Raw genomic sequence first — 13,159 nt, forward strand, 5'->3', positions numbered from 1 at the left:
ATAATAGGACACCCACATCTGGTAGAGCTGTTATGGGACATGCAGACAGACCAGAAGAATCTAAAAATCCGGCCAATATCTAAAGCCAGAATCATAAGCTCAAGGCATAGCGCCTGTCTGGTCAGCAAGAAGACATTCTCCAGAAAAAGCTGAAAAAGCAAAATATTCAATGGCCAAGCACGACTGACAACAGCCTCAAATCCACATGCAAACGTACCCCCTCCCCGCCCCCATGACAGTGTGCAAAGATATGAGCCTTGAAGAAGCACTTGAAGAAATTTTCATTTTGCTGCATGGGAAGAAGAAAAGATAATGGGCCCCTACCTTGGCTGTGAAGGCTAAACAGGGGCCGTAGTCAACTTTGAAATTCTTAAGAGGAAATTACTCAAATGGGGGGAAGAGGCTACAGAGACGGTCGGTCAGCAGTTTTCGATCAGTGATTCTGGCCAGGAATTATGCCCAAACCATAAATCTTATTTTAAATTCTTATTGTGGGATGTGAAAAATATTTTAATTTTTTACATACGATAATCCTCTTCCTCTTTAGTCATATATCGAGTTATTAAGGTTAACCAGAATTTGGTATACAGAAAGCAAAAGTAGCACGTTCCCCAAGTTCCCATAGAAAGTGGGAATAGATGAAGTGAACGGGCTCCTGGATCTTTCACCAGAATAAATGGGCTTCTGTCGAAAACTATTTGCAAATTCCGGCTTTAGACGATTTTCTGGTGACCAGTCGGTATCCTCCCAAGCTAAGCATGTGTATCTCTCAAAGTTCAGGAAGGATATACCTGGATCCTAAGGCTCTCATTCCACCATGCTACCTGTGCATTCAGGACCTTGAACCTCATTCCTTAGGCAGTAGCGAAGCCGCGGAGGAAAAATGGAAGTCTGGAGGCGCCTTCCAAAATACTATAAGCTCTGGATTTTCAAACTGGTACTCTGGAAAAGGTAAGCGATTTGCCAAGAAAAGCCTTTCTAGGCCACATCGAAACAGCTGTGCAGGAAGTTTGCAGCCTCTTAGCATGAAATTAGCACCCGCCTCACCCCACCCCAAACCCTTGATATTTAAATATGTTTCACAAGAAGCCTTCCTCCATTTGATCTTGGAACCGCTTACTGGAATTTTTTCTGTAGCAGAAAAGTTGAAAAAAAAGAACGACCCTCACCCCTCCTGTCTCCCATCAGGAAAAGCTACCTTTTCCCCGACTGTCTAGACCCAAGCATAGAGGTGCCTCCGCTAGTTCCGATGCATCAGGAGGGCCCCTCACCCTCATCTTTAGGGAATCGGGAGCAGGAGCTGGTGAAATGGCAGCAAAAGGTAGATTTCACTGTCAAGTTGCACCCAAGTTAAGAAACTGGATATGGTCAGAAATGGTGGAGTTTAAAACGTGCTCTAAAAATAATGTGCCTGGATATTGGCCACCATCTTAAGGCTCTTCCTCTCCAGGCCCTCTCCTCGTAAATATCCAACGTGGCTGTCAGTAAGTTTAGCCTGAAAATAAAATCCCCTCACTCCATCAAGAAATAGCTCCAAACTTAGTGTGCTCAAAATATTCATGATGAAATCATAACCTTATATTTATAGTCTTTTGGATTGTGTATGACATTCTGTTTCCCATGGTGTTTTTCGTTGCAAGGGCCAGACGTGGAAAGCGGCCTCAGAGGATGACCGCGAGAGCATTAGCCTCAAGGAAATGCTGTTTAACATCATTTGCAGCCAGATGGTTGTGTGATATCCTCCTTCTTCCCTGAGCCCTACCCACTGCCCCAGAGTCGGGTCTCTTCCCCCACCCCATTCCCAGATGGTCCCTGGTCCCTGGTCCTGTCTTGTCATCCAGGAAGAGTGAACTGGCCTTCCAAGTAGGAAGTGGGGTGGGTGCCTAAGATCATTCCCCCCCCACCCCCTTCCTTCTGATCTTTCCTGTCCTTTAGACTTCCTCCCCATTTTCACTGAGGGAGATGGTGTGGATCTTAATGGTTGGAACTTGGTGGGTCTCTCCATGGCTGGGGGTCGAGGGCCCCACACAGCAGCACACCTGCAAAAAGCTTTTACTTCTCACCCGGGCTGTGGTGCAGGCTGACTGGTCTCTGGACACTGTACTCCTGGCAGATTCACGGGGCACTGAAGAAAAAAATTTCCATTCACAGACCCCATCCGTCTTGGAGATCTTATAGAAGGTCTCTCCTGATCCCACGGGGATGCGCACCAGGTCCTTGTGCTGCCCCTCCACGGCGTGGCTGGGAGGGTGCAGGGTATAGCCCAGGGTATGTTTAGACTGCTTTCTGCGGAGACACTGGATCCTCAAGACATTCTGGAAGGCCTTTTTAAACTCTTGACTGGAGCACGGGTATATAATGGGGTTGATGCAGCTGTTTAGGTATCCGAGCCAAAATGCTATTTTAAAAACTGTTTCTGAGGGCTTGAAATCAGGGAAGAAAGACCCTGGAAGAAAACACAGATTTGTACATATTATTTGCAAGCCAACAGACCAACTGGCTAGGAAAACAAGCAAACAAACCAACACACTTATTTGTACGTCTCTCAAATGTTTCGTGTGATTCCGAATGCGTCTGCGTTTCTCACATCTGACTGGCTAGCCCCTATGTGTAATATCCTCTGAGGCTGTTCTCACCTGGTTCATACGTGCAATATCTATTATGGGAGCCAGACCCACTGGGTGGGTTTGTACCAGTTCTCATCAACATCGCTTGATGGCTGCGATGAAGCTTTAAATAACAAAAAAATGAAATTTAGGCTGAGTCCACATATGCGAGTTGTTTTGACTGCATTTAAAAACAAGCTGGGGGCTGCCTGGGTGGCTCAGTTGGTTAAGCGTTTGCCTTCGGCTCAGGTCATGATCCGGCAGTCCTGGAATTGAGTCCCGCATCGGGCTCCCGGCTCGGTGGGGAGCCTGCTTCTCCCTCTCCTCCCCGCTCGTGCTCACTCGTCTCACTCGTGCTTTCTGTCACTATCTTTGTCTCTCTCTCAAATAAAAAAATAAAAATAAGATCTTTTAAAAAATAAAAAAATAGAAACAAGTTGGAATCCATTAAAATAAGCCATATTAAAATGGGGTTACCTAAATATTCCCTTTGTTCTTTGATGTGGGGTTACATAGACACAGCCTAAGTTATTATGAATCCCTTCTCTCCCGAACATGGGAATTGTATTTTTCAATGAGAATCCAAAATTCACAAAGTATTGGCCTTGCCAACTTTCAGCCAGCGATTTTCTATTATGCCGAAATGATGACGATTATTGTTGATGATGCCTTTTGATGTTCTAGTATACTCCCCTGCTCAACATGCGCCAAGGGCTGCCAAATGCTTGTCAGGCACTTGACATTGAGGATCCTTCACAGTACCCAATGTAAGCTAGCTTTCTAGCATTAATACTTTTACTCTAACCAGACTCACTACCAAATTGACCCATCATGGCTCATTTTTTGGTCCTCTCAAGTTGGGTCTTGATGTCTAAAATGTCCTTTCCCATCCTCTTTACCTGCTCAAGTCTTATCCATTAATTTATGGGGGGGAGTCAAGTTTCAGACCTCTTTACATCTTATACAGTAGCTGTCACCTAGGTCTTGGCAGCAGAATGACAAAACAATGGAACCCTAAAGCATGAACAATCTTAGGTATTATCTTATTTAATTACTGAGTTTTCAAATTAAAAACAAAAACGATTAAAAAGTTGTCACAAACTTGATCGCTACAGTGAGGGATAATCCCCCTGCCATGGGGATGGGTAAAGGCATGCAGAACTCACAGCGTTCTTTATTCTCTGCACCACTTTTTTCTTTTGCATCAACCTAAGGTCTTGATTTCACATCTTTCTTTTTTTCTCTGCTCGACAGACCCATCAGAGTCATGACAAACTGTTGGGTGTGCTTAAGATCCACTCTGGTGAACACTGCCCTGAAACTCAGCAGGGGATTTCACAAATACAAGTGAAAGTGAACTTAAACATTATAGAACCAAAGAAGACAAAATGGTACGGTGGTGGATGGGAATATTTATTGCTTCTGAAACATGCACACACATACAGATGATTGTTGTTACGTGAGAAAGTATTATTCTTTAACTCCAAACCACTTAATGTTTTCCTGTAATTTTAATCGAACTTACTCATATTGAATGCGTGGTTTGCAGTTAAATGCTTTAAATACAATTTAATCACCATTAGTAATATTAAGAATTATGGGACTCATCAATATCCCTACTTTAGACAAGGAAGAAACTGTGGTTTAATGGGGTTGAATAACCCAGTTCAGGTCACTCAGGCAGATAACTAATTACTGGTAGAGCTTGGATGTGAAATTGGCCAGTTGGACTTTAGGATCTATGTTTCCTCATGGAATATCAAAATATATTGGAATAACACATCTCTTGAGGAGGAAGATGGTGTTTGACGAGTGATGAAGTGCACAGTTGGCGGAAGCAAAATTGGAAAGATGCTTTTTCAAACTTCATTTGAGAGGTGGAGAAAGTGGCCAACGCCAACATGACTGGTGGTTTAGTGTGAATATGGTCAGTTCTAGAAAAAAAATCATCTTAATTATGACACCTATATATTGTCCACTATTTCTTTCTAATAGTGATAGTGACACGATTAAGGGAACCTGCTTCACAAAGGCATGCCTTGGCCTGGGCTTAATGAGAATATGAATCTGGCACACCTTGTCTGGGGATCTCACCATTCTGTAAATCAGGTAGGCAGGGGATTGCAATAAAAAAATATGAAGTATGAATTATGAATGCGAGTGCTAATAAAGTGATTTGGGAAACCTGGAATTTCCCACAATCTCTTCAAGGACACTGTGCTCACAGAGCCCAGTTTTGCATTCATGAATCTCAAGAATTCTCTTCCATCCCTTGAGCCCCCTCGAATTCCAGGTCTGGCTGACCCAGAGCCAGGCTCTAGGGTTTTCTATACACTGGCCTTCCTGCTGTGTCCATAGTTTAAGAGGTAAATACAGGTTTCCCAGTCTATGTGCTCAAAACACCATCTCCTCCCTGCAGCTAGGGTATTGGGTGAGACAGGGAAATGGTTAAAATGAATTTACACCAAGATTGGAATGTCAGATGGTCTCCAGCTTTAATGTTCCAGGGATATTGTCTTGGGTAATCTAAGCAAATCTCTAGATGTTGGCTTTTCAGACTAATTGAGAGATTCTTCTGGACCACAGGCCTTCCCATAAATGACCCCCTTTTAATTTATCCCATTAAGTGTGTGACAGCACCTAGATGTGTCGAAACCTAGGACGATCTGCCCATTCCCAATCTGACAATCCCATAGGGGCAGGTCGTGGGATTCATTTCTCCTACTGGGGTGTTCCTTCTCCCTTGGCTGGGCGGGGGGAGTTCTCCTTCAGCAGCTGCTGGTAGGTATGAGGAGAGGCACTCATAACTGTCCATCTGTCCTTCAGGAACTTTCCAAAAAGGTGAGAAAAGCCAGCATGGGCTGTTTCCCTCCTTATTCACATCCTTCGATCTCTTTCTGCCTTTCATTTTTCCTCCCCTAGGACAGGGAGATTGAGCTGGAAGAGTTGCTGCTGTCTGGTCCCCAGCAGGGTTCCATCATCCCTCCATCTCCTTCTCTGTCCAAACCTTCCCACTCAGGCACCGTCTTCTTGGTGATCCCCACTATTTCTATCCCCAGCCTCAATTTCTTCTCAGATTCCTTTCTTCTTGATGATGATGATGCCTTTTAGGATGGGAAGGCTACTGAGTCATGCTTCTCCCTGCTTTCCACCCACCATGGCATGGAGCCCCAGCGTGGAACCTGCCAGTTCTGGGACGGCGCCTCTGACCCAGTCACTAGGCCGTAAACCCCCTCTGAGCCTGCACTGCATCAGTGTTGCTCACTGGCGGGGTTCTAGAACCCAGCACGATGCTGGCATCTCAGAGGCTCCCCCCAGTTACTGTTGAGTGAGCAACCAACCCCTGACCTCTCCATGACTCTGCTTCCCGAAGACATGGCCTGGCTTTCTTCTCTGCCTGACAGCTGTAGCCCTGATTTCTCTTCCTGCTGGTGCCTTCCTTCTTTTTTTTTTTTTTTTTTCCTTCTTTCCCTTTTTCTGCCCAGTTTCTGTTCAAAACCAGAGGGGTTTCTCTGTGATGGTGTTTCACTACCTTTTCGTCCTTGCTGCCTTACCTGGTATCAAACGCTATCGTTGTTCTCATCATGTTTCATAGGAAGAGCCAGACTTTTGAATGACCCTCAGGAGCACAGGGGCTCCTATTTCTCTTGTCGCTGTAGGCTGGCTGTGCTGCTCCACACCTCCTGCCCCCTGCCCAGACTCCGCTTCAAAAGGAGCAAACTGCTCCCAGCTTAATTCTCTGAACCCCTCAGCCTGCAGGTCATGTCATCCCTTGCCTATGAATCTGCCTGGTTAAATTCTTGAGCTTTGGAAAATCCCAAGCCCCTAGGGACTCATCTCTTCACCGAGTTTCCTTCCACCACTTGGTCTGCTGCAGAATTTCTGGCTCTTTTCTTTTTGGAACCCTCCAAATATCTTGGTGAACTAAAACTTAGCCAGACGAGGTGGGTACAGCACGAGTTTATCCTTAACACCATCCACGCCTTCACCCTTGGAGATTCAGAACCCTCACCTCCACTGTTGAGGTCTCTACATTTTAAGGGGAAATTCAAACTGATGGCTTCAAACGATGCTACTTATGTCTCGTCACTCGATGTCCTCTCCATTGGGAACACGTGACCTTTCATTTCTGACCCAGGGCTCATCTGTAGGCTTATGATGGGGGCCACTGGGAGCCACTCAAGTGAAGGCTTGGCCACCTAGAGTCACATTTTAGCTACCAAATGACAGCAATGTTTTCTCTCAATGCCCCCAACACAAGAGAAAACCAGTTTTTCTGCCACTGTTGGTCTCCTAAGTGAGTTTTCTCCCCCAGTGCTTCAGTTCACTCTAAAAACCAGTGAGGATCGAAATGGAGTTCTCAAATTCCAACCCAGCACTAGTCATGAGAAGGTTCTTCTAGAGTTCAGCTCTCTCAGAATCAGGGTGACTTGGAATGGAAGCAGAAGGCTAGGAGTCAGTGTTCTTGGTTCTAGCCTTCCAGCTTCTATGCTTCATTTCACCCACCTGCAAACTTCTCATCTTAATGACAACTTTGAGAGACACCAGGTTATGATAAGCTCGAATTAGCCGGAGTCACAGAATGCCAGAATGTGGAGAGTGGCAGAAACTTAGCACCTAGCCAGCACCGACATCTTTTTTCCTTATGGACGAAGACAGTGAGGCCCAGGAGGGGAATGGTTTCCACAAAATCACCTGGCTCATTGGTAGTCCAGCCAGGCCTAGACCCAGGCTCCGCGTGGCTTCACCCATTTCCGCTCCTGATCTCAGGTGCCATTTAGCAACACCGCTGTGGCCCAGAAAGTGTTCATGGCAGTTCTGTGCAGCTGTTGTCATAGGACGATGACATGTTTTTTAGGGATCATGAGAAACAAAGGGGAGGAGAGCGGCACCATCAATAACAACAGCATTTAAAAAGTCATAATGTAGTGTTCAGACCCTGGAAAAAAGCACAGTGGGTGATGATCTTGGAACGACCCATCTGCAGGGTATCACATTCCGAAAATTGGAGTTTAAATGACTCCAATTAAAAGAATGTAGACTCCAAAGGAGAAGCTAATGTTATGTGACACTGGGAGCAAATGACCCTTAATTGTTTCTCCCCATCCAACCCGTGGTCTCTCTGTGCATGTGGTACCAGTCTGTGACTAGTACGCATCCGGTGAACAGAGGAGAGATGCAAGCTGTTGCACAAAGAGGCGGCCAGGGCCCCAGGCCAAGGAGTTCCAGTGACAAGCAACATTCAGGCCAGATCAGTTGGCATCTTCTTGCCAAGAAGAAAACTCTGCCCCACTGAACAAAACCCCAGAGAAGAGCTGTCAGAATCGAAGGATAAGTGCAGGACCAAGTTTCTTGTCATCTCAGAGTCTACCAGAGGCCTCTGTGTTGGGCTGCCAATTTGGCCATGTCTGAGTAACATCCCTGAGCCCTCCGGAGGCTCATCCCAACCACCCTTGGGCGGTTCTCAGCCAGACAGGAGACTTTACGCTCTCCACCTAGAATCACTGTCAGGAATATCGAAGAATGCTGGCCAGATTGACCATAAGCTAGAACCCTAGGCTCTCAACTAAACATTCACGGATAGACTTCCCATGAAATGAAATACAAGTCCATGTATGCACAGTCCTCTTCCTGAGGAGAGGACTCCAGCTTCCATCGGCTTCCCACCGTGGTCTTGGGGGCACAGAAGTTGGCTAAGCTTGGTTCCCAGCTCCTGAGAACAAGCCATACCTCTGGCCGGCACACCTCACTGAACCCATTGATCCTGATGACTGCATCAAGCTTACAAACGGGGCAAGGGGATATTAGGGTCCACGCGTCTTTAGAAGGACCTGCTCTTCATTTCTTCTATTTAACTGAGGCTTGAAAGAGTGTAATTCTGCTCTTGTGCCTGTTAAGGAAGTAATGTAGTTGCTCCTTTCAGAGAGTTAATATGTTGAGTCTTTTCGGAACTTTCGGGCAGGAAGCTGGGCTAGCGGTCAAGGGGAGGAAGGCTGGAGATGTGCGAGGGTGCAGTAGGGGTAAAGATGCACACCATATGCTGGGTACACAGCACTGAACAGAACAAACCTTGGGCGCTCCGGGGACTGCCCTGTGCGGATGGGAGTGCTGCCCCTTTTCCTTTTTTCCAGAGACTGGGGTACTGGTCTACGCTTTCTAGTGTCAAGAACCACTGCTTCTTCCAACCCAGGCAAGGAAAGAGGTCACCTAGGGGGAACATTTTTCATACCGCACAGTTCTGCAAGTGGGAGACACTCTTTAATGGGACCCTTCTGGCTGGCTGAGTGTGGCTCTGCAGAATTAGGGATTTTACTCTGGAAGAGTCCAGGCTGCTAAAAGCAAAGCTCTACGAAGGGTTTCTCTCACGAGCTATCAAAGCCCCAACCAGTATTCCTCCTTTCAGAGGGTTTCCCAGAACACACACGTTCAGCCCCAGTGCTCGTGATAACCTGGGGAAGAACTCGTACCCAGCTGGGCTAGACCCGCTGCACAGTTCCCTCAAGAGCATCCCGTGTGGTGTGTTTCCTTTTGCAATAATCAGTAATTCAAACACTTTCAAAAGACAGCAAGATTCCCCCTCCCTTTACTCAACAAACGACAACTTGACTGGGGAAAACGCTAGCAATTAAGCGCTCATGTTCTTTTATAGGTTGTTTCCTTAAAAGCGCTCTCCTTTCATAAATCAGCCCGTTTTCCAAATGTTGCCATTTTCATCAAGGTCATCACTGTTTCATGAGTCTCCAATTTGAAACATCTTAATCATCTCCACCCAAGAACTTTCTCCAGCCACCTGGTCTGAAGAGTAGTCCTCAAGCTAGTGGAGGGTTTCTGTCTTTGTGGCACATATCCTGGTTTGCAAGCTTTTGAAAATGTTTTTCATGGGATGAGGACTTTTCAGATTTACTCTCTTAGCGCCTTTCACGTATGCAATGCAGTGTTACTAACTGTAGTCCCCGTGATCGCCAAAACGTGCATTATACCCTGTGACTTACTTGTTTTATAACTGCAAGTGTGTAAAAAAAAAAATAACTGCAAGTGTGTACCTTTGACGCCTTCGCCCATTTCACCCACCCGCTGCCCCCCTGTAAGTTTTCTTGTTTACCATGTTTTCTTTGATTGACTGTGCTCCAGAGTGTGCAATAAGCTCGGGGGTTGGGGGGGCAGCTGCTGTTCTCGCTGCAGGGCAAGCCCAGGGGCTGGCTCAGTCCTGGAAAGGAGCATGCATACTTGACTCCTCCTCTTTGTCTCTTCTATTCCAGCCAGTCACCAAGTTTCCTGATGTTTTTATTCCAAACTCCTTTTCAAGCCTTGCCTTTCCCCTCCACAGGCATCCCCGCTCCCCTGCATTGTGGCAGCGGAGCAGGGAGGATCTCTTCGCTTCCAGCCTCGCTCAGTGCCGAGCCAAGAGTGCCCGACTCATCACCCTGCAGCCTTGAGGATGGCGCCACTTACCCACTCAGAAACCTAGAGAGTTCAGGACCGGGGACCAAAAAGGCATGGATTGTCGTTTAAAGCTGGCTGAGTCACTTGCCCCTCCTGAGCCTCAGTTTCCACTTCTGTGAGATGAAAGTTTTGCACCAGGTCATGGTTGCCACCCCTTGCCCCCGATAAAAACATTCACCTCTAGGAAAACTGTAACAGTCACAAATGAGCATCCGGTCCATGTCAGGCGGGATGGTTAAGGAGCCTTGTGGGGGATGGCCAGAAGGGAAAGGGGCAGACTGGAAGGGAAGGCACCCAAGGTTTGGGGTTAGGTTTTGAGGAGGACATCCTAATGTCCTTCCTGGTGATTTGTGTCTAAGCTGGAGGGGAAGAGGGGCAGAGAGGAGACATCCAAGGGCTGTGGTCATGAGCCACACCTGCGAAGGAGCGCATGCAACCCCCAGGCCCACTGACATGAGTTACACTGAGTGGGGAGGGCCGTTTGCTCTTCCGCACGGGGCACAGCACGCTCAGGCTGCTGGTGGCTCCAGGCTTCCGTGGCCCCTTGGTCATATGGGGGCTGCACACATGCACATCTAGGGCCTGAGAGGCTCTGACACCGGTCATCTGGTCACCTCCAAGGGGATGACAGAGAAGAAAGTGCTGGAAGCCATGAGGCAAAAATTTTAGAAATAACTAGAAGGAAGGGAGGCTTTTCAAGGGGCTCAGTAATACAGTTAAGGGAACCTCATACTGGTGAGATCTGTCAGGATGTGCGCTGTGAATTATCTTTGTGCTGCTGATAAGATCAAATTCAAGCTTATCACCTGTCATTCCAGGCCCTTCATCATTTGGTGTCCCCAGCCTTACACAACCTCTTCTCCCATTACTCATTCATTCAACAAAATGATTCGCTTAGTACCCTCAGTGAGGTAGGTGCTATTGTAGATACTGGACATAGAATGGTCAGGAAAATGAGTATGGTTCCTGTTCTTGGAGTTTACATTCTGTGAGGATTTCCAATAAGTACCTGTGAAATTGAACTGTGGATTTCCAACACCAAGGCTTTCTTCTTGCCATGGTAGACTGTTCACCATAACTCTGTTAATCCACCAAAGTGACTATGGCCTCAGCTCACATGGTTCTCCCCTTCGTTCTCCTGCTCCTCTCTCAGTGACTGAGCCTCTCCCCCCCATCCTTTCCAACTGGAATCCATTCCGATTGTCGATCTTCAAAGCTGTGTTCAAAATCCAGCTCACCCATGAACCCTTCCTGCCTGACGGTCTATCTCGTTTTCTCCCCATTCCCCCAAGCATTGGACCTTAGCTCTTTTCTCTGTAGTACTCATCACCGCCTTCTATACTTATTTCGTACCCTCCCTTTTTCTTGAATATAAACTCCCTGAGGGGCAGAAGTTTCTGTCTTTCCATGTCACTGCTGTATCCTCACACCTATGGTAGTTTACAGCCTATGGTGAGCCACAATAAACACTGCTGAATGGATGACTCAGTCCATCCTATGGTTCTAGTCTCTCCAAAGACACACAGCACTTCTTAGCCCTCACTTACGTCTCCCTCAGGGATGAACATGATTCTCAGTACTGCCTCAGCAGATGACATTTGTTGATGGCAGAAAATGGCATTTTGAATAAAATTCCTGCTTCAAGGACTTAGAGCTGGAAACATGGAACAAGAGGGGTTGTCTTACCTCACATTCCAACACTTTATCTTGCCGACCTTCGAGATGCTCATATTTACATAAAAACAAAACCATTCTACAAATAATTTTATACAGCTAAGTCACAGGTACTACCTGAAATTATGACTTCCAGTGCTTATAAAGACATTTTATAGGGTCTTGTAGGAAAGGCCGAAGCCTGTAATTAAGATGAGATCGTCATCAGCAGCCTCTCCTCTTTGTGGGATGGGAATCCAAGGCCAAATCCCACAAATCCGAAGCAGTGACACAAACAATCAAAATCGGCCAGCCAGGGGGGCAGCGCGGGAGATTCTCAGAAGGATGTCCCTGCACGGTCCGCTTAAAGGCTAAGGCAGGTTTCATTCCAGGGTCTTGCCAGCAAGGACATGGGTGAGTCGGCCGGCGCTTATATGGTAAGAGGTAAACAGGCGGGGAGGCAGATGGACTTTTGGTTCTGGACTGCCTGTAAAGATGCCAAATCTGAGTTCTCTGGATAATTCTCTACTTGGAAATGACATCCCTGGTCCTCTCACCAGGTCACCCAGAGGCATGTCCCCTGATGCTATGGTCATCCTCCAGGAATATCATCTAGCTCTGTTTATGGCAGAATAGGAATGATACTTTGGTCTCCACTCCCGGCACTGGCATAGCCCCTCCCTTGCCCAGGTTAAGCCAGGGACAGAGGTTGTCTGTGGACCCTGCTTACCTCTCCACAGTCCTAGGCTCAAGGGGGACTAGACCAGCTGAGTGCTTCACTCACCTCCATCAAAAACAGGTGGTGTTCAAACTGACATAATGTATATGCGTAGGCATCTTAATAGCTTGTTTTCAAAATAAAAAGTATCTTTTTGGAAGCCATAACATGGCTTCTAAATATAGCTGGGCAAACCAGTTTTAAAATGCAAAAGGGACTGGAAAAATTTTCTCTTTAGTTTTAAAAGGCAGTAGAGTATGGCACTGTTTTGATTACAGACATCTTTGAAAAGCAGAATTGACCATGCTTCCGTCTTTCAGTATAAATGCGATACTGAGAAATCTCAGTTTTGCTAACAGGGGACAACTTCACTCTTTCCAAACCTAGCCAAGCCTTCTGCAGTCTCAACCGAGAACTGTCTGATAGTCAAACAGGGAAGAAAGACATCGGGGAAGCTTACCCATTTCTACGGCTTCAGTTTCTTTCTTTGCCTTGATTACTGTCAAATCTCCATCCTGGTCCATCTCTGGCTCCTGAGCTCTGGTTCTGCACATTCAACTATTACCAGACATCTTTCCTGATGTTTCCAAACCATCTCATCCTTAACATCACCAAACTGAACTCGTCTCTCACAAAACCTACTCTTTCTTCTCTGCTCCATCCTCAGTAGATGGCACCCTTTCCCCTAAATTGTACCAGCTGGAAACCACCAACACCCTCAACCCTCCACTCTCCCACC

At 46.7% G+C, this 13,159-nt stretch overlaps 1 protein-coding gene across 1 annotated transcript in view; it reads right to left on the bottom strand.

Moving 5' to 3' along the window:
* Positions 1-1,931: 1,931 nt before the first annotated feature.
* The window catches only part of ADRA1A (adrenoceptor alpha 1A), a 105,078-nt gene continuing 93,850 nt past the window's right edge, over positions 1,932-13,159 (bottom strand). Inside the window, exon 2 of the mRNA XM_028114383.2 lies at positions 1,932-2,446. Coding sequence (XP_027970184.1) covers positions 1,932-2,446 — 515 coding nt within the window. The remainder of the gene's footprint in view (positions 2,447-13,159) is intronic.

The sequence above is a fragment of the Eumetopias jubatus genome, unplaced genomic scaffold (genome assembly GCF_037043125.1).
Source record: "Eumetopias jubatus isolate StellerSeaLion01/CBP00866 unplaced genomic scaffold, mEumJub1_p1.0 scaffold_2, whole genome shotgun sequence".
In the NCBI taxonomy this organism is placed as follows: domain Eukaryota; kingdom Metazoa; phylum Chordata; class Mammalia; order Carnivora; family Otariidae; genus Eumetopias; species Eumetopias jubatus.